This window comes from Ictidomys tridecemlineatus, chromosome 12 (genome assembly GCF_052094955.1).
Source record: "Ictidomys tridecemlineatus isolate mIctTri1 chromosome 12, mIctTri1.hap1, whole genome shotgun sequence".
Classification (NCBI taxonomy): domain Eukaryota; kingdom Metazoa; phylum Chordata; class Mammalia; order Rodentia; family Sciuridae; genus Ictidomys; species Ictidomys tridecemlineatus.
This window is the reverse complement of record NC_135488.1, coordinates 90,535,172-90,560,352: the sequence shown is the minus strand read 5'-3', so window position 1 is coordinate 90,560,352 and position 25,181 is coordinate 90,535,172. Positions and strand designations below refer to the sequence as shown.

At 36.2% G+C, this 25,181-nt stretch overlaps 1 protein-coding gene across 13 annotated transcripts in view; it reads right to left on the bottom strand.

Moving 5' to 3' along the window:
• Map4k3 (mitogen-activated protein kinase kinase kinase kinase 3) overlaps positions 1-25,181 on the bottom strand; it is a 178,123-nt gene that overhangs the window by 99,125 nt on the left and 53,817 nt on the right. For all 13 annotated transcript variants that reach the window (XR_013429042.1, XM_078029316.1, XM_078029313.1 and 10 more), the window contains one exon: positions 16,014-16,071. Coding sequence is in view for 10 of the 13 variants with exons in the window: in XM_078029316.1 (XP_077885442.1) it covers positions 16,014-16,071 (58 nt within the window). In the remaining 3 variants the exon portion in view is untranslated. Of the gene's footprint in view, positions 1-16,013; positions 16,072-25,181 lie in introns of those variants that run through there.

The window sequence follows — 25,181 nt, the reverse complement described above, 5'->3', positions numbered from 1 at the left end:
TTATTTTTATGTGGTGCTGAGGATTGAACCCAGTGCTAGCAAGTGCTCTGCTGCTGAGCTACACCGACGCCCAAATATCCACACTCTTCATAAAGGTATGTTACAACCAGCTTTTATTTTCCATTTATTAAGTGGTACCGTTATGGTTTGGTTATAAGGTATACCCCTAAATGCTCACATGTTAATGCAGGAATGTTCAAAGATGAAACAAATGGACCTTAAAAGCTGTAATCTCATCACTGGATCAACCCATTGGATGAATTAATAATCTGAATGGATTACTGGATGGTAACTGAGAGGCAGCTGTGGTGTGGCTGGAGGAAGTAGGTCATTGGGGCATCACTTGAGGAATGTCTTCTCTCTCCTTTCCAGCTGCCACAAACAGCAGCTCTCCTTTGCCAAGCCCTCTCGCCATGATTTTCTGTCTCACCTCAGGCCCAGAGCGATGAAGTCAGCTGACCACAGACTGAAATCATGAGCCCAAAATAAACTTTTCTTCCTCTAAGTTGTTCTTGTCAGGTATTTTTGGTCATAGCAACAAGAAGTTGATTACAAAGGTACCATTCAACATAATTTTTAAACTCCACCTCATGCTGTAGAAGCAATAAATGGAATTATCAGCATTTCAGTAATACATGACATGGCTAACATCCCAGAACTTTGATTCTCTCTCTTTTTTTGGGGGGGGGGGGTACTGAGGATTGAATCCAGGGACACCTAAACACTAGCCCCAGCCCCAGCCCTTTTTGTTTTTTATACTGAGGCACTGTCTCACTAAGTTGCTTAGAGCCTCGATAAGTTGATGAGGCTGGCCTTGAATTTGTAATCCTTCTGCCTTGGCCTCCCAGATCCTTGGGAATACAGGCATGTGCCACAAACCCAGCTGTGATTCTCTAAAAAGAAGCTACCTCAAACTACCAGAGAATACAGGAAATACACTAAATGAAATCCAATTACCGCCTTTAAAATATGTAAATAAAATAAAATTCCAGTGGCTTATTTTAAAAAGATGAGAAACTAGCTTAAGTAGTCATAATAACAATTTTCTTCCTAAAACCAAATAACTAGCTCTCACGTTTTAGTTTTAGTTTGGGGGATATATATTTGGCCCTGATTAATATATTACAAAGAAATATAAAGGCAGGGGCACTCTATCACTGAGCTACATCCCCAGCCCTTTTAAAATTTTTGATTTTTAAAAAATGTTAAGAATGGGTCTAAATTGCTTGGGGCCTCACTAAGTTTCTCAGGCTGATCTTGAACTTTCATCCTCCAGCCTCTGGGATTACAGGTACATGCTACAGGTAAGGACAGAATAAAAGAACTAAGGCATGGTGTAGATTTTAAGGGAAGTAATTCTACTGACTTCTATATGTACTTCAAAACAAATTTAAAAAATAAATTATAATGATTTTATACCAAAGTAGTTTGTGCCAGATGATTAGGTTTAATTTTTGGAAAAAATAATGAAACTGTGATACCAGCTCCAAAAGTCATACTTTAATGCTTGTTTTTCAACCCTGTTTTCTAACAGCTGTCCCCTGTCCCCATGAAATTTTATGCCACAAATATTTCGAATATCTATTTATATGTGTGTATGTATACATTTATGCATAAAAAGAATGAGTTTTTTCCCTCTTCTTTTGTGTCGGTGTGAGTGTTTATGAGAACTGAACACAGGTCCCTGAACATGCTAGGCAAGTACTCTATTGCTTAGTCACGGTCCCAAACTGTTTGTTTGTTTTTTTGAGACAGGCTGGTTTTGAACTTGCAATCCTCCTGCCTCAGTCTCCTGTTCATGTGCCACTATGCTGGCGATTCTACCACCTTCTTATTTTAAAGAAATATTTGAGAAAACACTCTCAAATGCAAACAAATTATATCCAGGTTGTGAGGGCAGAATGGCTTAACCTGAGATTTCTGACTTAACCTGTGAGATCTCTGTTTCTTACTATGGTCCAGCTCTTCTTTTGAGAGCCAGTTTACCCATGCAGGTCTGATTGAAGACCCCAAAACAAGGAAGGTAATATAACTTGCTTAGTGAGAAACTTTGTTGTTTAAAATCAAACAAACTTTGGGAGTGGCAAAAGCGGCGCTAGAGTTAGACTGCCAGGGTTCAAATTCCAGCTCTCTACTCAATTAGGGCAAAGTACTAAAACTTTCAGTACTTTAGTTTCCTTAACTATAAACCTTTATAGAATAAATGATGTAACAGTCACTCTGTCTGTGATGGCAATAAACACTGGGTATTGAGGGACCTGTTCAACACTCAAGGGAAATAGGAAAAGGTGTCACATAAGGACATTCCTTAATGATTTGCCACTCTGATGCAAGATAAAGAGGGAGAAAGTGCCTCTTCTACCTTTACGGACAGGAAAACCAACATCAAATGTTGACAGGAAAGAAGGTTCATAAAATGCAACTTGAGATTTGTGAAAAAATAGTGGACTGAGGTCTTACTGGTACCTTGTTTTGCTTTTTAAATTTTGCTCTACAATTTAATATGTACTTGTCTCATGAACATACAAAAAAAAAATACTATCCTATTTTCCCACTGAATTTCCTTGTTTATCAATCTCAGTATTTTTCATTGTGTTGGAAAAGGAATGAATTTCCGCACTTAGAAGAGTTTCTCCTAAAAAATTGCTATCTAAAAATTAATCACTTACCTGTCTGCATTTATATTCTATTTTAGCAAACAATACCACGAATGAGTAATTGTAAGTAACTTTAAAATTCTAACTTGAAATCACTAAAATAAAAAGACAAAAAAAGAAAGAGAGAAAGAAAGATTTAAGAGACCTGTAACAAAATGACAGTTGTTGTAAGCCAAAAGTACATGAGTTCTACTCTACTAGCCATCTCTGACACAACTATTCATCTTACTTTATTTTTAAATTTTTGTTCAAAATGAGCCAACAGCTGACAATGTTCTAGCCCCATCCGATTTAAGACTATAGCAACAAACTTGTAATCCCACAAAATCTGGTTTATTGTCCCACTGCAATGAGTAAAACTACACACCAGAGGAACCTACAGCCATCTTACCAAAAAACGGAAGACTGAATTCAACACAATCTCTTTATGTCAAAGTGAGTGATATTTTCCAGGAAGAGGGGGATGTTTCATTTTTGCTGATACAATTTTATACTGCTAAATCTCTACAGACTGTGATTTTTAAACAAAAAGTTTCTCACTAAGTAAGCAAGCTATATATTCAAAGACACAGTTTGTTACAACACTCTATAGCTACACCATTCTTGGAAGAAACAGCTTCCTGTGGAGTGTGGGTTTCAACTGTGTCTGTTTGCTCTGATGTATAACCAGGAGGATTTTACTGTCACTTGAGATTTCTGTGACCTAAGAGTCCTGTTCCATTTATGTCAGGGTATGAAGAATAGCTTACTAATTATACTGACTGCATTGTATTCTTTTAAGAGTTTGTTTGCTGGCTTATATTTTGGTTTATTCTGCATCAATTTCTGCTAAGATATCTACTTTGGGCAAATATACTGATTTTGAAGAATCATGTTTATTTTACCCCAGTGAAGTTCATTTACACATTTAACATACATAACAATCACTAGTTGAAGTGATACACACACACACACACACACACACACACACACACACACACACACACGTCTGGCTCAATCTGATACAAAGAACTCCCACACCACACGGCCAAACTTTGGGAGTGGCGAAAGCGGCTCTAGAGTTAGACTGCCAGGGTTCAAATTCCAGCTCTCCATTCAATTAGGGCAAAGTACTAAAACTTTCAGTACTTTAGTTTCCTTAACTATAAAAAACAGGGATAATGATACAAGGATTAAACAAGTCAACATATGCAAAGCACTTAAAACAGTGCCTGGCACAAATTAAGTTTGAATAAATGTTAGTTATTCAGTAGCAATACATAGCATAAACAAATTCATCTCTACCTTATTAGTTGCCAGATTTTCCTCATTAGTTTGATTTATCCAGTAAGTATTTACTGAGTGCCTACCAGGTGCCAGACAATGTGGCAGGCAGTGGGAATCTATATTATAAAGAAAAAAGATATAAAGTTTGTACTCAAGAAATGACAGTCTAGTGAAATCTGCAGCACCACCAGGCTAAAACATGTCTTTATTATTAGGAATAGCTCTTTACAATTTTTTTTATCAAAGCTGGGAAATTATGCAAAATGAGATGAAATGATAACCAACTTACATCGAATGATGCTAGCAAAGTAAATATGACTACATAATTTAAAAAAAAAAAAGGAAACCAAAACTTTACAACTTTACAAGTACTGAATATACATACTCTAAAGAAATACTGTTCCATGGCCAGTTGCCCAGCACCAGTCCTATCTCTCAGAAATCCACCCTGGGCCTCTGCCTAGTCTTTCTTCCTCCCACTTCCACCAGGTTGCTACTTATGGGATTCAGGCTCCCTCAGGCATGGGAGATTACGCTCAAGATAGCAGTGTTCACTACTGTTCTTCTCCACCCTCGCCTGGCTTTCAACTCCTACAGTGCTCCTCTCTACCTGGTATTTTATCATGCACCACTTTTTGAACATCATCTTTTTCTTTTTCTTTTCCTCCTTTTTTGGGGGGGAAGGGGGTTACTGGGGATTGAACTCAAGGGTGCTCTACCACTGAGCTACATTCACAACCCCTTTTATTTTTTGAAACAAGATCTGGTTTAAGTTTTCCAGGCTGGCCTCAAACTTGTGATCCTCCTATATTATTAGTCTCCTGAGAAGCTGGGATTAGAGATATGTGCCACCTTGTCCAGCAAACATCATTTTTAATTCCTTTTCTACTCTTGCAATTTCATCAAATCTTTCCTAGTTACCAGAGGGAAAATGCTGCTTCCTTTCTTTCTATAAAGAAAGAACTAGTCCTAGCAGTCCTACTAGCAGTATTAACTAGCTATACCCAGTGAGGACCTATTTAGTAGTCTAAAAATTTGTTTTAAGTATTAATACCACAACAAGCATTATTTTAACAAATTTCATGAGAAATAATTCACTTAACTTAAAATTATAATCCAATAATTTTTAATATATTCACAGCCATGTACAACCATCACCACGACTAAGACATTTTAGTCTCATCAGCAGTCACCCGTCATTCCCACCACGCCTTCCCCAGCCCTAGGTAACCACTAATCTACTTTCTATATCCACAAATATGCGTGTTCTGGACATTTCATTTAAACAGAATCACATCATTTGTGACCAGCTTCTTTCATTTAGCATAATATTTGATCCATATTATATACACATTTATTTTTACTAAATAATAGTAAATGTGGATCCACCATGTTTCATTTTTACACTCAATAGTTTTTATATATTGTTTTCACTTTGGGCTATAATAAACAATGCTACTATGAACATTTGTATACAGGTTCTTATATATACATATGCTTTCATTTCCCTTGAGAACATATCTAACAGTAAAAACGCTGAGTCATATGGTAACTCAATGTTTAACAATTCTGACAAACTGCCAAATGACTTTCCAAAGTGGGCGCACCATTTTATATTACCACCGGCAACATGTAAGGGCTCTAATTACTCTACAATCTTACCAACCCTTATTATTGTCTATCTTTATTATAAATATCCAAATTAGTATGAAGGGCATCTCTGGCTTTGAATGCATTTCCTTAATAACTAATGATGTTGAGCAACTTTTCATGTTTATGTTGCCCCCCTGTGTTAAGCCTTTGCCCAGTGAGAATGGGTTACCTCTCTCTTTTGAGTTCAAAGAAATCTTTATATATTCTGTATTTAGTCTCTTATCAACATATATTTTCTCCAATTCTGTGCACTCTCTTTAAACTTTGTTGATGGTTATCATTTTTCTTGACAAAAAAAATCTTAACTTTGATGTAATTCAATTTATCTGATTTTTTTGGTCATACCTTTAAAAGCACTGCCTTAACCCAAGATCTCAAAGACATACTTATGTTTTCTTATAGCAGCTTTACAGTTCTAACATGGAGATGTATGATCTGATTTGAATTAATTTCCAAATATGCTGTGAAGTAGACATTCACTTGCATTCTTTTTCATATGGATATCCAGTTGTCCACCTCCCACCACTTATTAACTTGTCTTGGCACTGTCTTTTCTCTTGACTTATCTTGGCACTGTTCTCAAAAATCAATTCACCAAAAAGGTCAGGGTAAGTTCCAGACTCTCAAGTCCATTCCACTAATATAGCTATCCTTGTGCCAGTACCACCATGTCTTGATTACCATAGCTCTGTAGTAACTTAAAATGGTTGGTATAGGGGCTGGGGATGTGGCTCAAGCGGTAGTGCGCTCGCCTGGCATGCGTGTGCCCGGGGTTTGATCCTCAGCACCACATACAAACAAAGATGTTGTGTCCATCGATAACTAAAAAATATATATTAAATTCTCTCTCTCTCTCTGCCTTAAAAAAAAAAAAAAAAAGATTGGTATAAAGAAAGCCTTCCAACAATGTTCTCACAGTCAGGATTATTTGGGCTCTTCTGGATCCCTTACATTTTCACATGAATTTGAAGAACATTTTGTTAATTTCTGCAAAAGTCCAAGCTGGGATTTTGATCATAATTGTGTTCATTCTGTAGATCAGTTTGGAGAATGCTGTCTTCTTAACTACACTGTCTTCTAGTCTGATAACTTGGGATGTCTTCACACTTATCTAGATCTTCCATTTATTTTAACAGATTTAGTTTTCAGTGTACAAGTCTTGCATTTTTTAAAAAAATAAAAGGCATATAGATTGAAAAGGAAGATTATATTTTGCAGATGATATAATCTTATTTGTAGAAAATTCTTAAGAAACTATTACAATGGGTAAGTTCAGCAAAGTTGCAAGGTACAAGAACAATATACAAAAATCGACTATTTCCATCTGTGAACAATGAACATCTGAAAATGAAGTTAATAACATCTCATTGGATTGGTGTTGGGCAAGAGGTCCCAGTAATGTTAACTACAAAATGTACAGTAATTTTAATTACAAAAGGAATAAAATACGTAGGTATAAATTTAACAAAACTAATGAAAGACTTACTGAAAACTGCAAAACATAATTCTTGAGAAGAATGTGTACTCTGCTGCCATTGGGTAGAATGTTCTGTAGATGTCTGTTTGATAGAGTTAGTTTATCTCCCACCCTTTCACTTTTTTTGTACTGCTGAGGATTGAACCCAGGGCCATCCACATGTTCAAGTACTCTACCACTGAGCTCTATCCTCAATTTTATATTTATTTCTAGTTCCTTGTTGATCTTCTTCCTAATCCAATCTATTAGTGAAAGTTGGGTTATCAAAATTGCCAACTGTTATTGTTGAATGGTTTACTTCTCCCTTCATCATGCCAGTAAAGAAAATACAGTTTCCTTTCAAGACTATTGTTCTACCAAAATGTATATTTTCTTAATAAAATATTAGTTCCAGGTCTTCACAATGAAATATTAGACCATGTTGTAAATTCTATACATCCTTACAAGAAAGAATAGAATATATATTTCACTTAACCACAAAAAAAATGGAAGCAAAAACTGACAAATAACTAGACAGGAAATTTACTCATGAGTAGTTTTTAAAACATCAAAAAGTTTATCTACTTTGGAATAGGGTCTTGTCTAGTTCTCTTACTGACAAATTTTCCTATAATCCTAAAATTTTCTAGGTAAAATTTGATTATATATTGTTTTAAAGTCATGTTCTAATGACTGCTCTTGAATTGTAAACATGGCTATGTTAATATTAATAATCAAAAATGACTGATTTCAAACACTGATTAGGTACATAACACTGCACAAAAATTGTATTGCTGATACCTAGTTAATTTCTTCTTCTTATTCCCTGCAATGGCTTTTAAAACAACAAAAAGTCACATCTGTTATTCTTCAAATATCCTATGTACCCAGCCCCTGTTTCATTCTCAGCTAAGGACATTGCTTCCTCCAACTGAGAGAGGCTGGGTAATGTGGTCTCCAGACTCTTGCATTTGTGTGGCTACATAATTTAGCAACAGAAAATGAGCAGAACTGGTATGTGACCTTCAATCTCACTTCCTTAAGAGAGGAAATTGTTTGTCTGAAAATACCCATTTCTCTCCCTGAAAACTGAAGATGGACACATGGGTGACCCAGCCTCACATAAGCACATGAATGAGCACTGCACTGGGTGATGGAACAAAAAACAGAAATTCACACATCTCTGAACTTCTGACCTCAGTTTGCCTCAGAATTGTTCTGTAAGCAGAACTAAACTTCTGTCTTAGGTCTCTTAGTCTCTCCATCTCCACTGACTTCTTCCTTTCAGCCTACAAATATGCTCAAATTACCATTAAAATGTCCCTTAATCTTGTTTCCCCTGTATTAAACTCATCTCCTTGTTGCTTTTCACAGGCAGATGCCTTCAGAGAAAAGTCTGGGTGGTGTTTTCTTTGCATTACTTTCTCAAATTTGCATTGTTCCTCACCTCACTACAATCTATTTATTTTACCCTCTTACTGCTGGAATTACTCTTGCAAAGGCCTATGTTGTTCTAACTCCCAAATCAAAGGTCTCTTATTAATTCTCATTCTACCTGACACTTCGCAGCATGATACTGACGATGCCTTCTTCCTTTCTGAAACTCTCCAACTAAAATTACTACTATACACCAGTAATTGCCAAGTCCATGCCTCCAACCAAGACCTCTTCCCACAAGCTGCAGAACTATGCATCAAGTGGACATTGTGCACATCTACATAAGCAATTTCTAAACATCTCATGATCAACATATCTCAGATGAAAAAAATACCTTTTTTCTACAGTCTACTTTCTAAATCTCTCTCAATTCCAGCCCTATCATAACTATCTTAATTCAAATCCTTACAAAAATCTTCAAATTGGCCATTGGGGCATACTACTATGCATATCCCCAAAAGTCATTCTTTTCTTCTTGGTCACACTACATCTGAGCAATAGCTCCATACTAGACACACTTCAAATCTGAATTTCAACTAGATGCTTATTGATGTCAGATTGAATCCAAATTTATTCTCGTATTCATTTGTACATGTATATGTATAGAAAAAAGAGATACACTTTCCTATTTTCTAGGATGACCATCTCTTGTATTTATCTCTCTCACTAAATCTCTAATTCACAATCCAATTCTCATTCTAAATATCCTAGAGGTTCCAAAAGAAAATGAATGCAAACAGATAAGAATACATCTTCCCAATATCAATTCCACCAACCTGCCTGCGTATGTACTCATACTCAGTCTTACCTCTTAACATGAATCAATTGCCCCTGCTCTTATTCTTATACCTTGGATACTGTCTTTCCATCATCTCAAGCTCTTCATTCTGAGAGAATACTCTTTCTTCATCTCCCCTTCCATTCCTCCCATTCTCTCCTAAACCAGCTCCACAAGTTCACTGACCTAATCTTAACAAAATGCACCAAAGCCAATGTGCAATTCTCAGTCTTCCTCCACATCTCTCAGCATATCATCTGACACAGTTTTCATCTCCTGCCTTCCTCAAAGACTTTCTTCTATGGGTTTCCATCATAAAATATTCAGCAGGTGTGTTTCCTAGCTAAATGTAACTGTTTAACTTGTTCTCAAGCTCTTTGTTGGATTCTCCCCCAGCAGACCTCTAATATTAGAATTACATAGGGTTCTAACTTCAGCTTCCCAACCCCAACCCCAACCCCAGCCTTTTCTCTATATACCTTCTTCCTAGGTGATCTCATCCCCTTCCAAAGCTTTATAAGTACTGTTTATATCCTAATGACCTTCAAATTTGCATCCGTAATCTAACTTCTCCAGGAGCTTCAGATGCATATATCAAACTGCCTAATCATATTCAAAATCTCTAACTGGATCTCTTAGCAAGACATGCAATATATAGTAGAAGATGATTACTCATTTAATTGATCCCATTGCTCAGGCCCCAAACTCTCCAAACAATTTTCCACTATGCTTCAAATAAAATCTACTCTTTAGGGCTAGGGATATATAGCTCAATTGGTAGAGTGCTTGCCTGATATGCACAAGATCCTGGGTTCAATCCCCAGCACATCACACAAAACAAAAAAACTACTCTTTATCACAGTCTTCCAGACCATCTATACTAGTTCTTACCTGGTTTCTCAACTCTATTTAATTCCATGTTCCTGATGGTTCAAAATGAGACAGTCATACTGGCCTCCTCTCTGTCTTCAAACTTGCTGTGTTCATTCCTATTTTAGAGCATTTCACTTGCCTTTCACTAGCTGGAATGGATTTGCCAATACTATCTTATTATTCAAATCTCAATCTAAATGTCATCTATCTGTAGAGGCCTTGCAAAACTGTGACACTAGTATTACTAGTCCCCACCCACTTTCAACCACATGACCTTATTTTAGCTCATAAAATTATCTTATTTATGTGCTGTTTCCATATTTATTGTCTCTCCTGACTAAAATCTCAGCTTCTTAAATGAAGCCTCCTCATCTGCTTTATTTATTACTATGTGCCCAACACCTATACCAACATCTGGCACCAAGCAGACAACGAATAAATATTAATTAAATGCCTGGCATGGACAGGTTCTTTACAAAATAATAACAAAAGGCCAAGAGGCATGTGTGGGTATGTTGTGGTGGTGGGATATTCCATCCCTAGAAGCAAAGAAATGCTAATTAACAGTAAGAGATCAATGATAACCTTTTTGAGAAAACATAGGGGGAAACCCTGAAAACTTCAAGTATAGTCTTCCCCAGTATACAGTATTCCTAATATATATCTTCTTAGAGTCTTTCAAATGTCCATATCCTTTGACCAGCTAGGACTTTATGATGACAATATGCATAATATCCCTGTAGGTACCTGGCAATGCTATTTGTAATTGTGAAACTAAATGTTATCGTCATTAGGAACTGTTTAAATAACTGACTTATACAACTGAAATCTATGCAGCCAACTTCAAGGAGGTAGAAATAACATAAGAAATATTCAGGATGTACTTTTCAAATAAAAATAAGAATCTACATTTACATCTACAAAACATACACACATATTTATAAAAGTGTACCTACGATAGGCCTGCTACATGCCTCATCCTAGTAAGAAATGGAACATAAAAATATAAAAAGGTACTATAGCAAATAACTATCTTTTCTAACAGCAGTTATACCATTTGTTGAGTCCTGATGATGTCCTTTAGCCCAGCCTGATGGTAGAAAGGGTGGCAAGCCAGGTGCTCATGGCTAACAGATTGTTCATAGATGTCACTGACCATCAACGTGGGTCACCTCTGTGAGGCTTCAGGGAAGCACTAGAGAGCTGTGCCTTATTCATATGCATTCTTATGTACCCTTTGCAACATTTTTTTACTGGTTCAGTTGTGTGCAAACCAACTGAACTGATCAAAGCAGTATGGTCTTTGAACTATGACCAGCTAGCTCCCTTTGTGGTCCGTTTATTTATGTGTATATGTAAACATGTGTATGTATGGTGTTTCAACACACACAAAATCTGGAGAAAAATCACCAAAAAGCTGACAGTGATGATACAAAGTAAAAAAAATAACGAATGACTTTAGTTTCTGTTTTTCGATAAACTATTTTTCTATTCTTATTATAATAACCATTGTTTTTGCAATTTAAGCTAAAAAATAGTGTAAACTGATGGTTAATCAAAGGATATATTTGAGAAAAGCAAAACTTAAGCCACATGAATAAGATTAGAATTCATAATGAACCACCTTGAACTAACCTGACATTTAAACAATTTTGTTAAAATGTCTCAAGTTTTCATTTAGCTTTGAACCAGGTTCAAACTGGTTACCAGTTATTTTTTAAAAAAGGAATAAATGTATCAAACTCAAGGTGCAAATTCTTAAAATCCACCACATTTTTTCAGATTTAATTTTCGTTTTCAAAAAGTAGAAGATTGGGCAGGGTGCAGTGGCGTACAACCCCAGCTACTCAGGAGACAGGGAAGAATGGTTTTGAGTTTAAAGTCAGCTTGGCAACTTAGTGAGACCATATCTCAAAATAAAACATGCTGGGGTGAAGGGTGTAACTAATGATAGAGTGGCCAGTACTGAGTTTAATCCTCAGTACTGTAAAAAAATTTTAATTTAAAAAGTAGAAGATTGGCCACCAAAATTTTAACCTAGAAAAATGTGAGCATAACCCCACCCCTGAAGTAGAGTTCTCTCACCTACTAAATCAAACCTGAAATTATTGAGTCTCTAGAGCTAACCATCAATTCACGGAAGAATATATTAAATGATCAGTGAGGCATCAACAAAATCCAGACTGAGGAGAAATACTACAAATGGCCAAGTTTCAACTGCAAAAATTTTATAAGAGTGAAGAGGTGCTGTGGAGTGATACCGGTCAAATTATGCAGTTATACTGTATGCATGATGAATATGTAACAGCAAATCCTACCACTATGTACAATTATAATGCACCAATAAAAATATGAAAAAAATAAACATAAAAGAAATGTAAAACATATCCACTATTTTCAATGTGTGGACCTTATTTACTAGTAAGAAACTATTATTGTCAATAGTATCATGGTTATACCTTTTTTTATTTTTTAAGGCATATTTTAAAATCATGTAGTTTATCCAATCAAGTACATAATTCACAATGGCATTTTTAGTAAATTCATCAGGTTTTTCAACCCTCACTATAAATCAGTTTTAGAATGGTTTCTATTACCTCTATAAGATTCTATAAGGGGACTGGGGATGTGGCTCAAGCGGTAGCATGCTCGCCTGGCATGCGTGCGGCCCGGGTTCGATCCTCAGCACCACATACCAACAAAGATGTTGTGTCCGCCGAGAACTAAAAAATAAATATTAAAAATTCTCTCTCTCTCTCCTCTCTCACTCTCTCTTTAAAAAAAAAAAAAAAAGATTCTATAAGTTCATTTAACTGCCAATCCACTCCTCTGCCTCCAACTCACCAGTCCACTAATCCCCTTTCCAGTTCTCCAAATTTGCCCTTTTTGAACATTTCATGTAAGAGAATCACAAAACAGGTGGTCTCTGTGCCTAGCTCCTTTCACTCGGCAAACTGTTTAGTTCATTTATTTCATAGCATGTACTAGAAGTTTTATTTTATCACAAAATAGTCTTCTATTATACATGTATAATATATTTTGTCCATTCATTCACCAGCTGATGGGCAGTAAGGATGATTCCAAGTATGAGATATTATGAGTAATGCTGCTATGAACACTCAAGTGTGAAAGTCACTGAGGGGGAAGATACGCATGAGAGGAACTGCTGAGTCATTATGCGAAATTTATGTTGAACATTTTAGGAAAGTGCCAAAATGTTTTCCAAAGTGGCATACTTCCCAAATGCAGTGTGTAGAGTTTCCTGTTTGTGGCCCTGGGTTCTTATCCTCTAGCTATTTGTAGGGCAATATTAAGGGCCAAAATGATACAATGTTGGGATCTGATTCAAAGCAGAATGTAGCTAGTAGATAAAATAAGGTTGGTCACACCTTAATAACTGTATCAGTGTTGGCAGAATTCTCAGCCACCTGACTATAACTACTTGGTACATACTCTGTGTCAGGCATTATTGTTTAAGTGCTTTAGATATTTAAGACCATTTAATCCTTATAATAACCAGTAGAGGAAGTTATTATTGTTATCCCCATTTCAGAGATGAAAAAACAGAGGCCCAGAAAGCTTAAATAATGTACTCTACTCTGGACTAGAATCAAAATAGCCTGCCTTCAGAGTCTGTACTTCACCAGTGGGCAGAGCTTACCAAAAAGAAAACACATCTCCTAAGATATGAACAAAGTAAAACAGAGAAATTAAATATAAAAGTTCAGATGGCTTCTATGAACGTAAGTAGAAAATCCAAGATTGATTGATATTTTATATATATATATATATATATATATATATATATACGCACATATACATAAACACACATATAAAAATATGGTAATAACCCTTTATCTCTTAGTCATACAATATAAATAATTTTATTCATTTTACTTAGTTATATATTTTACTTTTAATACATGGACCAATATATTGATATTGGACACTTGGCAATGCTCAAGATTGACAGCATCACAACTCAAACATTATATAAATCAGAAAAAAACTGCCTTGATGAACAAATAGATTTTTCAAGGTTGTATGGGGAATTGAATCCAGGGATACTTTACCACTGAGCTATATCTCCAGACATTTTTATTTTGAAACAGATAGGGTCTCACTAAGTTGTTGAGGCTGCCCTTGAACTTGTGATCCTCCTGCCTCTGCCTCAAGTAGCTGGGATTTCAGATAAGCACCACCACCATGCCTGACTTTTAAATTTCTAATTTTCAAGGTAATTTTTTTTGGGGGGGCGGGGTATACTGGGGATTGAACTCAGGGGCACTAGACTGCTAAGTCACACTCCCGTCCCTATTTTGTACTTTATTTAGAGCCAGGATCTCACTGAGTTGCTTAGTGTCTCACTGTTGCTGAGGCTGGCTTTGAACTTGTGATCCTCCTGCCTCAGCCTCCTGAGCAGCTAGGATTATAGGAATGCACCACTGTGCTCAGCTTCAAGGTAATTTTAAAATGTACTAATTGAATTCTAGTGCCAGGCCCTGAGTTCAGTGCTAGTGGCACGAATTTGATTAAAATATGGAAACAAAAAAAGATAAGTCTAGAAAGACAAGACAGCTATTACACATGCTTTTATAGAGTGATTGATTCTTTCAGATGTGTCCGCTTAATCATTCCAGGGGTCAGAGAGGCTTTCTGAAAAAGAAGACCTCTGCTGATGTGAGGGGCTGATGTATGTACAAACCACCTCTGATTAGGATCATTTCATCAAAAAACACAGCCACTTCTTAACGATGAAAAAGAAGGCCCTGCTTTAAGTGCCGAATCTTTAATTTCTTTTCATAACCTCAGATTTCAACAAATTCAAATAGCCTTCTTAAGTTTCTAAAAATTAAAGATTAGAAGATTTGGGGAAAATAAAAAAACCTTTTCTTATGATATTAGAATGTAACTAGACTATGCAAGATTTGTAAACATGTGTAATGAAAAAAAATGTTCTTTACTCACTATATTTCGGTGTGGTGTGAGCACATTTAACAAATCCTTAAATTTTTGTCTTAAAGGTACTTCTAAGCAGTTTACTGATGATCTATATCAAGATAGGCAAACTATAAACAGTATGGGGCCTGGTTTCTAAGAATGATTTTTTTAGCTAAGAATATGTTTTATATTTTGGGAGAGAGGGAAGAGTCCAGGGAGGAAAATGGCCTGCAAGGCCAATAACATTTATCATCTAGCCTTTTGTAGAAAAAGCTTGCCCACCCTTCAAAACTCTGAATGCATTTATGTTCATATGAAGTTGAAACCTGAAGGCACCCTAACTGCTACGGACCCGTCTGGACACTAGCACAATTACTTGGCTACAGGAGGAGGTCTGAGAGAAAGCAGGAAGGGATTGAGTTCAGAAAGATGTGGGTTTCAAGAGGGTGGGTAAATCCAAAGGGAAAATATAGTTAAAGCAGATAAAATATATGAAATCATCCTTATGGATTTTATAACACGTCACTCAAGGTGAAAGGTAACTATTAGGATGCTAATGGTACACAGGTTTGAGAGTTGGGTCTACCAAGAAAACAAAGTAAGATACCTGAAGCTCCATGCCCAAGTTCACATAGCAAATAGACAGGAGACAAAGAACTAGAGTACAACCTCCCAGATCTCAGTTCCCTTCCTCCCACTGCCCTGCCACAGGACAATGTAGCCCTGGAAACACACTACTATCAACTAACTTCTTACAAGTTAGCTCCACTGGATTCAGAAGGCACTAATCAGGAGAGCTCCCCTCTCACCCCCAAAGCAGACAATCAGTTCTATTTCCCAGAAAGTATTGGGATAGAGGGTTGACCTTCTATCACTAAAATATTAAAATATCATTAAAATAAGCCTTAAGATGGCAAAAGCAATAAGAAACATCAAATGTCAAATAATTTACCTGGTTCCAATTTTATTACTTTAATTGCTGCTAATTCACCGGTGTTAACATTCCGCGCCTAAAGAAAGAAAAAGAAAAGATTATCTTTCATTTTCACTGAAAAGAAACAAGTGATCTATATTTACAAAATAAACAGAAGTATATCCATCACAGTGACTTCAGCATTAACTCGAGTATACTTACCATGGCAGTAACACCCAAAACCTCAGTAATTGCAGACATTATTCTAAATGTTTTTATGTTAATTCATTAAGTCCTCACAGCACTCTTATTAAGACAGGAACTAATGTTATTCCCATGTTGCAAATAAAAAAATGAAAGTATAGAGTAGGTAAAGAACTTGTCAGGCCATATATCTGGTAAGGGACAGTGTTGGAATTCAAACCCAGGCAGTTTGATTCCAGAGTCTAAACTATTAAGAACTACACTCTATGTAGCTATTCATTCAAAGGTTGGTAAAAGTTTTGATTTAATGAACTTGCCTTAAATTTTTTCATATAAAACCTACAGAATATGAAAGGTTAATTCAATTATCTAATTAAGAGAACAACCCCCTTACATCCTTTTAAACCTGATGGTAATGTCATATAATTGTATTCAATATAAACCAAATATATTTTTGCAAGTTTCATATTAAAAATAAAAGTCACTTTAAAAATCAACTCATAATATTATATTCCTGGTACTTAAAAGTGTAGTTATATCTAAATAAGCAAAAACTTCCTTTCAACTTGCATAAAATGGCAATAATTCTTTGCAAATCTAAAATACTTTATAATTAGATATTTAAAACTGTTAAGTAAAAGCAGGTAAATTTTCTTATCAACCAAAAGAGAACATATGCAAATACCAGATCACAGGAAGATTCATTCATTTAACTAGGGTTATGGATTTGCAATACTCCCTTACTAGTGGATTGGTGGAGACCTGTGAATCACCTGACAAGAATTCACAATACCATTAACAAAGGAATCCTTCTAAGAATACTAGGGCATTAAAAATACAGGCAAAGGATCTAGGAAGGTAGACATGAGGCACAGCCATCATTAAAAATACAAAATTTTAGCTAGGCTTTGTAGCACATGACTGCAATCCCAAATACTAGGAAGGCTGAAGCAGGAGGACTGCAAGTTTGAGGCCTGCCTCAGTAACTTAGGGAGACCTTGTCTTAAAGGGGAGGGTTGTGGGGGTAGCCTGGGAGTGTGGCTTAGTGGTAGAGAGCCCCTGGGTTCAATCCCCTGTACCAAAATAAAACAACAACAACAACACAAAAATCTTTTAACTCAAAAGAACAATAAAAGAATTAAAAGACTCCCCCAACAAATTAAACTGTAATTTGCAAGAAAAAAATTTTTAAATGGCTTCTTCAAACAAAATCTGAGATAAACACCTGAATGTCCACTGCAGTATACACAGATGAGAATACTTTATTTCAAACTAAACTTAAATTCCCATTAAATGAGATAAGTGTGTCAAATAGTGCTGGATAAATATTTGTCTCTTTATCTCTAGGATGAAGATATATAAACGACAAAGCAGAATTCCATTCTGGGAGCATTTGTAAAGGAGGGCGGCATGTACCTGGATAACACGCAGGTTATCTCTTTCCAACATTAGTTAGAAAGCTTCTAAACTCTACCCCAACTTGCCTCTCCTTAAACTTAGATGTCCTTTCTCCTTCCTCTGCTCTTCAAGTCCCATAATTTTTAGCATCTTCTGCATATAAGACAAGAAGCTTTTCTAATTCTCAGCATTTAAAAATCACACCATGATTTGTTTGTTTATTGAAAAGAAATTTAGGGGTACAAATGTAGGTCAGTGGTACAGCATTTGCCTACCATGCCACAAGGCCCTGGGTTCCATCATCAGAACAAAAAACAAACAAAAAATCCCCCATAATTATAGGAAATTCATAGTATGGATGATCGGATGATTCTATTATGGAACAACCGAAAAATGTGAAATCATACACAGGGTTTATTGTTTACAGCTCAAATTCTGTTCCCAGTGACCACACGAGGGCACACTCTCTTTTGAAGTTACATAGAATCTTTCCAAAATGGTTGCTGTACACAATGTACTCTGCTAAAAATACGATTTACAAACAGTTAACACATCACATATTTAACAGAAAAACCATGACAGTTAACTACTGATGAGTAGTTAACCAGTCAATATTTACTACCAGCCTAAATTATGAATATAATATTTCAAAATGTATTATCAATCCAGAATTTTCAAAGGATCACAGGTTTTTTAAATAATTTTTTTTCAGTTATAGGTGGACACAATATCTTTATTTTATATTTATGTGGTGCTGAGCATCAAACCCAGTGCCTCACACATGCCAGGCAAGCATTCTACCTCTGAGCTACAACCGCTGTCCAAGGATAACAGTTCTAAAATTAGGGTTCATTAGAGTAAATAGAAATCAGATAGTTAAAATGATTAACGTTTTTTTTCTTCCTATGCTGTCTAAAATATGTTCTAATATGTAACTTCTTATTAAGATGTTTCACCAAAAAAAGGATAAATTACTTAAAAAAAAACAGGAAACATCAATTTCTGAGTCTTTGCTCATCAAAATTCGTGTTTACTAGAGAAGACTTTTTAAATCATTCTGATTCATCAATAACCTTGGTCTTCTGGCTAAAATAAATTACATTTTGCTGTTATCTAATTTGACAGTGGTTACAGTTATACACTAAATTTAAAAAACACCATCTCTAATATCCTGTATCTGCTATTCTTTTTTCAATCACTGCAAATAATTTACTTTTAAAAATGAAATCAAGGTAGATATTATAAGATACTAACATGTATAAAGTTAAAAGATTTAATTCAGTATTAATAACACACTTTTCATATTTCCTAAGGTCAGAAAGCCAAGGATAAATATCCTAAAAGCATGTAGACCTAGTCATCTGCCTCATCACTGATATGACCACTCCCCTTCACAGGCTCCTACCACAAGGTTCTGATCATATCATTCTTGAATTTAAAACTCTTCAGGAATATACACCATTGCTTCAAGATAAAGATTCAAATTCCTTGTCGGCCTATTAAAATCTTTCACTAAACACACCACTTTTATAACAGCTTTACTCTGACAGAATCCACAAATCATAAAATTCGCCCTTTTACTATATGTGTGTGTACATTCTGTACATATATTACTGTATAGTATTGTATACATTCAACATTATATATATATATACACACACACACACACGTGTGTGTGTGTGTACATAAAATCTTCAATTCTGTAACCACTACTATTGAATTTGAGAACATTTTTATCACTTCAAAATAACCCCAGACTCATTAGCCATCACTCCCTGTTGCAGCTCTTCTCAGTGCCTGGCAACTGCTAATCCACTTCCCTTCTCGGCGAACCTAACCATTATGAATGGGATCAAACAATATGTGGTCCTCTGTAACTGGTTTCTTCTACGTAGCACAATGTTTTCAGATTCATCCACAATGTGCACTCATCCATGTGTTACTGCTGTCAGCTATTTTGTGTGTGTGTGTGTGTGTGTGTGTGTGTGTGTGTGTTGCTGAGAATTGGACTCAAGGCCTTATGCATGTGAGGCAAGCACTCTATCAACTGAGCTATATCCCCAGCCCCAAGAAATATTCTATTACATGAAAATGTCACATTTTATTTACCCATTCCTCAGCTGAAGGGTATATAGAAGGTTTCTACTTTTTAACTGCTGTGAATACTGCTATTCACATGAGTATACAAATTTTTGTGTGGACCTGTGTTTTCAATTCTCTTTTGAGTACAGACACCTAAGAGAGGAAATGCTGGGTCACATAGCAATTCTATGTTTAACTTTTTGAAGAACTGCCAAACTGTTTTCCAAAGTAGCTACATTATTTTACATTATCATCAGCAATGAACATAAGGGCTCCAGTTTCTCCACATCCTTGCCTATTTGCTGTTTTCATTTTAGCCAATTTAGTGGAGATGGAGTGATCTCTCATTGTGGCCTGATTTACATTTCACTAAAGACTAATGATGTTGAGCATCTTTTTCACAGTAAGCACTGGCCATCTGAATAATTTCTTTGTAATCCAACTCTTTGCCCACATTTAACTGCTGTCTATTTATTGTTGACTTGTAAGAATTCATATATTCTGTATACAAATCCCTTAACAGTTATATGATTTGCAAGTATTTCCTCCCATCCTGTCTTCATTGTCTTGATGGTATCCTTTGAAGCACAAAACTTTTAGTTTTGATGAAGTACAACTTCGTTATGTTTTTTCAGTTGGGTTTTTAGTCTTCTAGTTAAGACCTTAAGGCCACTGTTTCTTTCTTGTATTTTCTTCTAATAGTTTCAGACCTCACATTTAGGTCTATGATCCACTTGAGCAAATTTTTATATGGTACCAAGTGGGGCTTCAATTTCATTTATTTGCATGTGGATGTGTTGCAAGTTGTGAAGTATAGCATTTTAATTATAATACCTTCTATTATTGGGTCCCTGTCTATCTTTCTAGTCATTCCCTATATCTTAGACTCTGGCCAAACTAAAAAATTGTCACTCCTTAGTGCTATCCACACTTTTGCCCAACTGTCTGATATTCTTTAGGCTCAGCTTAAGTTATCCTGGCCCTGGTCTCATACTTTATTCTTGCTTATGCATCCCACACACATGCTTCCACAGAACCTGGGTAACCTTTCTCAAATAGGAGTAGGCCTGGTGAGGAAAATCTTGCTGACCTAGAACAGATCTGTTTATAGGAGTTCTTGGAAATACTACTGAATTTCAGATCTGTTCCAGAACTTCTTTGGTTTGGTGAACCTTTGGAGGCCATTCAAATAACTACTTTGGTAAAGGATTCTTCTGAGATGATTTCACACTGATTGCTGAGTTATCTTCAATTATCAGGAAAGTATTCCTCGAATGTAGACTGACACTAAGCAACATCATTAAGAAACCATCATTAAGAGCCAAAAAAACACTTGGCGCGGGGGTGTACTCCTATAATCCCAGTTACTCTGGAGGCCAAGACAAGAGAATTTCAAGTTCAAAGTCAGCCTTAGCAATTTACTGAGGCCCTAAGCAACTTAGCAAGACTCTGTCTCAAAATAAACTATAAAAAGGGTTGGGGATGTTGCTCAGTGGTTAAGCACTCTTGGGTTCAATCCCTGGTACACAAAAAAAGAGGCAAAATAAATGTGCTTGGTACTATATAAAGTGAGTTAAAGGCAATTATTATCAGTAAAAAGTCTAACTAATGAGTACTGAGCACCCTCAGATTTCCAAAGCTTATTATGTAGATGTCCAATGAAACATGAAAGGTTCTGAAATGAGAGTTAAGAAATAAAAATTTAGTCCTGCTCTACCATTAACAAGCAACAGGATTTGAGCAAGTTATTCCCTTGTGTCCGTCCTCTCTTGGACCCCTCCACCCACAACTTAAAAATAATGAGAAAATAAACTATTTATGAGGTTCCAAGTCAATGTTTACATCAAATATTTCACTCTAAACTAACAGATTCTAAATACTGAACCAACTGGCAAGATATATAAAAATCTTATAGGAGTTTAAATACAAAACAACAAACACTGGCACTAATTTTGAATCAACAGATTTAACATGGGACCCAGGAGGGGTCTGGGGTTATGGTCAGTGGTAGAGTGCTTGCCTAGCATGCGTGAGGCACTCGGTTCAATCCTTAGCACCACATTAAAATGAAATAAAGAAATTGTGTCCACCTACTACTAAATGGGACCCAGGAATGTGTATGTAAGGCCACTGAGGTGCCTGTGATAAACTGCTAAGCCTAAGGACCCGGATGAAAGCACTGTACCACCTGAAAATGTTACTAACAACTTCTAGGTCTGTAAAGGGTTTTCAGATGGTTTCACCAAGGTGATACCATTTATGCACAGGTTTGAGACAGAATGGATTACAACATGGAAAAGGATGGGGTGAGGACAGAAAGAAAAGCATGCACAGGGTCTTATGGACAGATTATTTTGAGTATGCTAGAAGGCCAAAGCTTAGAGCCCCTCCCAGACACTGTCACAGGAAAATAGATAACCCACCTCACTACTACTTAAGGTCTAATTTTATGTTTGCTTTCCACAATTAATTGAGCTAGGTACGCATCCACCAAAGGAAACGAGTTCACAGGGAGAATGAGGGAGTGAACGAACAGTGTGCCCAGAACACTCCTAATTTATGTCTACTCTCTCAGCATTATAATAGTGCCCATTCTCACTCTCAAATAAGTAAAATATTATTTAATCTGAATGCTAAATTATGAGGTCAATTTACCAATAAGTCCTGAGCCAACATGATAAAAGGAGAAAAAGACAACTAATTCCAAAACAGGTGTTTTAGTCAGCTTTTTTGCCCCTTTGACTAAAAGATCTGACCAGAACAACTATAGAAGAGGAAAAGTTTATTTGGGGGCTCAGGGTTTCAGAGGTCCTAATCCATAGACAGTAGACTCCATTCCTTGGGGCTCAGGTGAGGCAAACATCATGGTGGAACTGTATGACAGAGAGAGGGAGAGCTTAAATGGTGATCAGGAGGCAGAGAGGCCAGATACATAGCCATGCCCCCAGTGAACCACTTCCTTCAGCCACACCCTACGTGCTCCAGTCACCACCAAGTTAATCCCATCAGGCATTAAATCCACTAAGTAGATTAAGGCTATAACCCAATCATTTCTCCTCCAAACCTTCTTGCACTGTTTCACACGTGAGCTTTTGGGGGACACACCACATCTAAACCATAACATAACAACAGGGATCAACAAACATGCTTGTTTCATAAATAAAATTTTACTGGTACACAGCCATGCTCATTTGTTTAATATTCTTTTTTTTTATACCAGGAACTGAACCAGGTGTCGTTTGGTTTGTGGTGGTTAGATTTATTTTTTTATTGTACTGGGAATTAAACCCAAGAGGGCTTTTCACTGAGCTACATTCACAGCCCTTTTTATTTATTTATTTAAAAAAATTATATATGACTTTGGAATGCATTACAATTCTTATTACACACAGAGCACAATTTTTCATACCTCCGGTTGTATACAAAGTATATTCACACCAATTCGTGTCTTCATTCATGTACTTTGGATAATAATGACCATCACATTCCACCATCATTAATTACACCATGACCCTTCCCTTCCCCTCCAACCCCTCTGCTCTATCTAGAGTTCATGTATTCCTCCCTTGCTCCTTTTCTCCCTATCCTGCTATGAATCAGCCTCCTTATAACAAAGAAAACATTCGGCATTTGGTATTTGTGGATTGGCTAACTTCACTTAGCATTATTTATCTAACTCCATCCATTTATCTGCAAATGCCATGATTTTATTCTCTTTTTATTGCTGAGTAATATTCCACTGTGTATATATGCCACATTTTTTTTATCTATTCATCTATTGAAGGGCATCTAGGTTGGTTCCACAGTTTAGCTATTGTGAATTGTGCTGCTATAAACACTGATGTGGCTGTGTCTCTGTAGTATGCTATTTTTAAGTCCTTTGGGTATAGACCGAGAAGAGGGATAGCTGGGTCAAATGGTGGTTCCATTCCCAATTTTCCAAGACATCTCCGTATTGCTTTCTATATTGGCTACACCAATTTGCAGTCCCACCAGCAATGTATGAGGTACCTTTTTCCCCACATTCTCACTAACACTTGTTGTTGTCTTCATAATAGCTGCCATTTTGACTAGAGTGAGATGAAATATTAGAGTAGTTTTGACTTGCATTTCTCTAGTTGCTAGCTATGATGAACATTTTTTCATATATTTGTATATCATCTTCTGATTAGTGTCTGTTCAGGTCCTTGGTCCATTTGTTGATTGGGTTATTTGTTTTTTGGTTTGTTGTTGTTGTTATTGTTTTGAGTTTAACTTTTTGAGTTCTTTACATACCCTAGAGATTACTGCTCTATCTGATGTGTGAAGGGTAAAGACTTGCTCCTAAGTTATAGGCTCTCTATTCACCTCATAGATCCTTTCTTTTGCTGAGAAGGGACTTTTTAGTTTGAGTCCGTCCCATTTATTGATTCTTGATTTTAATTCTTGCACCAAAGGAGTCTTATTAAGAAAGCTGGGACTTGATCCCACATAATGGAGATTTGGGCCTATTTTTTCTTCTATTAGACGCAGAGTCACTGGTTTTATTCCTAAGTTCTTGATCCATTTTGAGTTGAGTTTTGTGCAAATTGAGAAAGAGGGGTTTAATTTCTTTTTTTTTGCAGATGGATTTCAAGTTTCCCCAGCACCATTTGTTGAAGAGGCTATCTTTTCTCCAATGTATATTTTTGGCACCTTTGTCTAATATAATTATAATTTTGTGGTTTATTGTCTGTGTCCTCTACTCTGTACCACTGGTCTACCAGTCTGTTTTGGTGCCAATACCATGCTGTTTTTGTTACTATTGCTCTGTAGTATAGTTTAAGGTCTGGTATAGTGATACCATCTGCTTCACTCTTCCTGCTAAGGATTGCTTTAGCTATTCTGGGTCTCTTATTTTTCCAGATGAATTTCATAACTGCTTTTTATATTTCTATGAGGAATGTCACTGGGATTTTGATCAGAATTGCATTAAATCTGCATAGTGCTTTTGGAAGTATGGGCATTATGGTAATATTAATTCTGCCTACCCAAACGCAAGGTAGATCTTTCCATCTTTAATTTCTTTCTTTAGGGTTCTGTACTTTTCATTATATAGCTCTTTCAAAACCTCATTTGTTGATTCCCAAGTATTTTATTTTTTTGAGGCTACTGTAAATGTAGTAGTTTTCCTCATTTCCCTTTCTGAGGATTTGTCACTGATATATAGAAATACCTTTAATTTATGGGTGTTGATTTTATATCCTGCTACTTTGCTGAATTTACTAGTTTTCTGGTGGAACTTTTAGGGTCTTCTAGGTATAGAATCATATCATCAGCAAATAGTGCCAATTTGAATTTTTCTTTTCCTATGTGTATCCCTTTAATTTCTTTCATCTAATTGTTCTAGCCAGTGTTTCAAGAACTATGTTAAATAGAAGTGGTGAAAAAAGGTATCCCTGTCTTGTTCCAATTTTTAGAGGGAATGCCTTCATTTTTTCTCCATTTAGAATGATATTGGCCTGGGGCTTAGCATAGATGGCCTTTATGATGTTGAGATATATT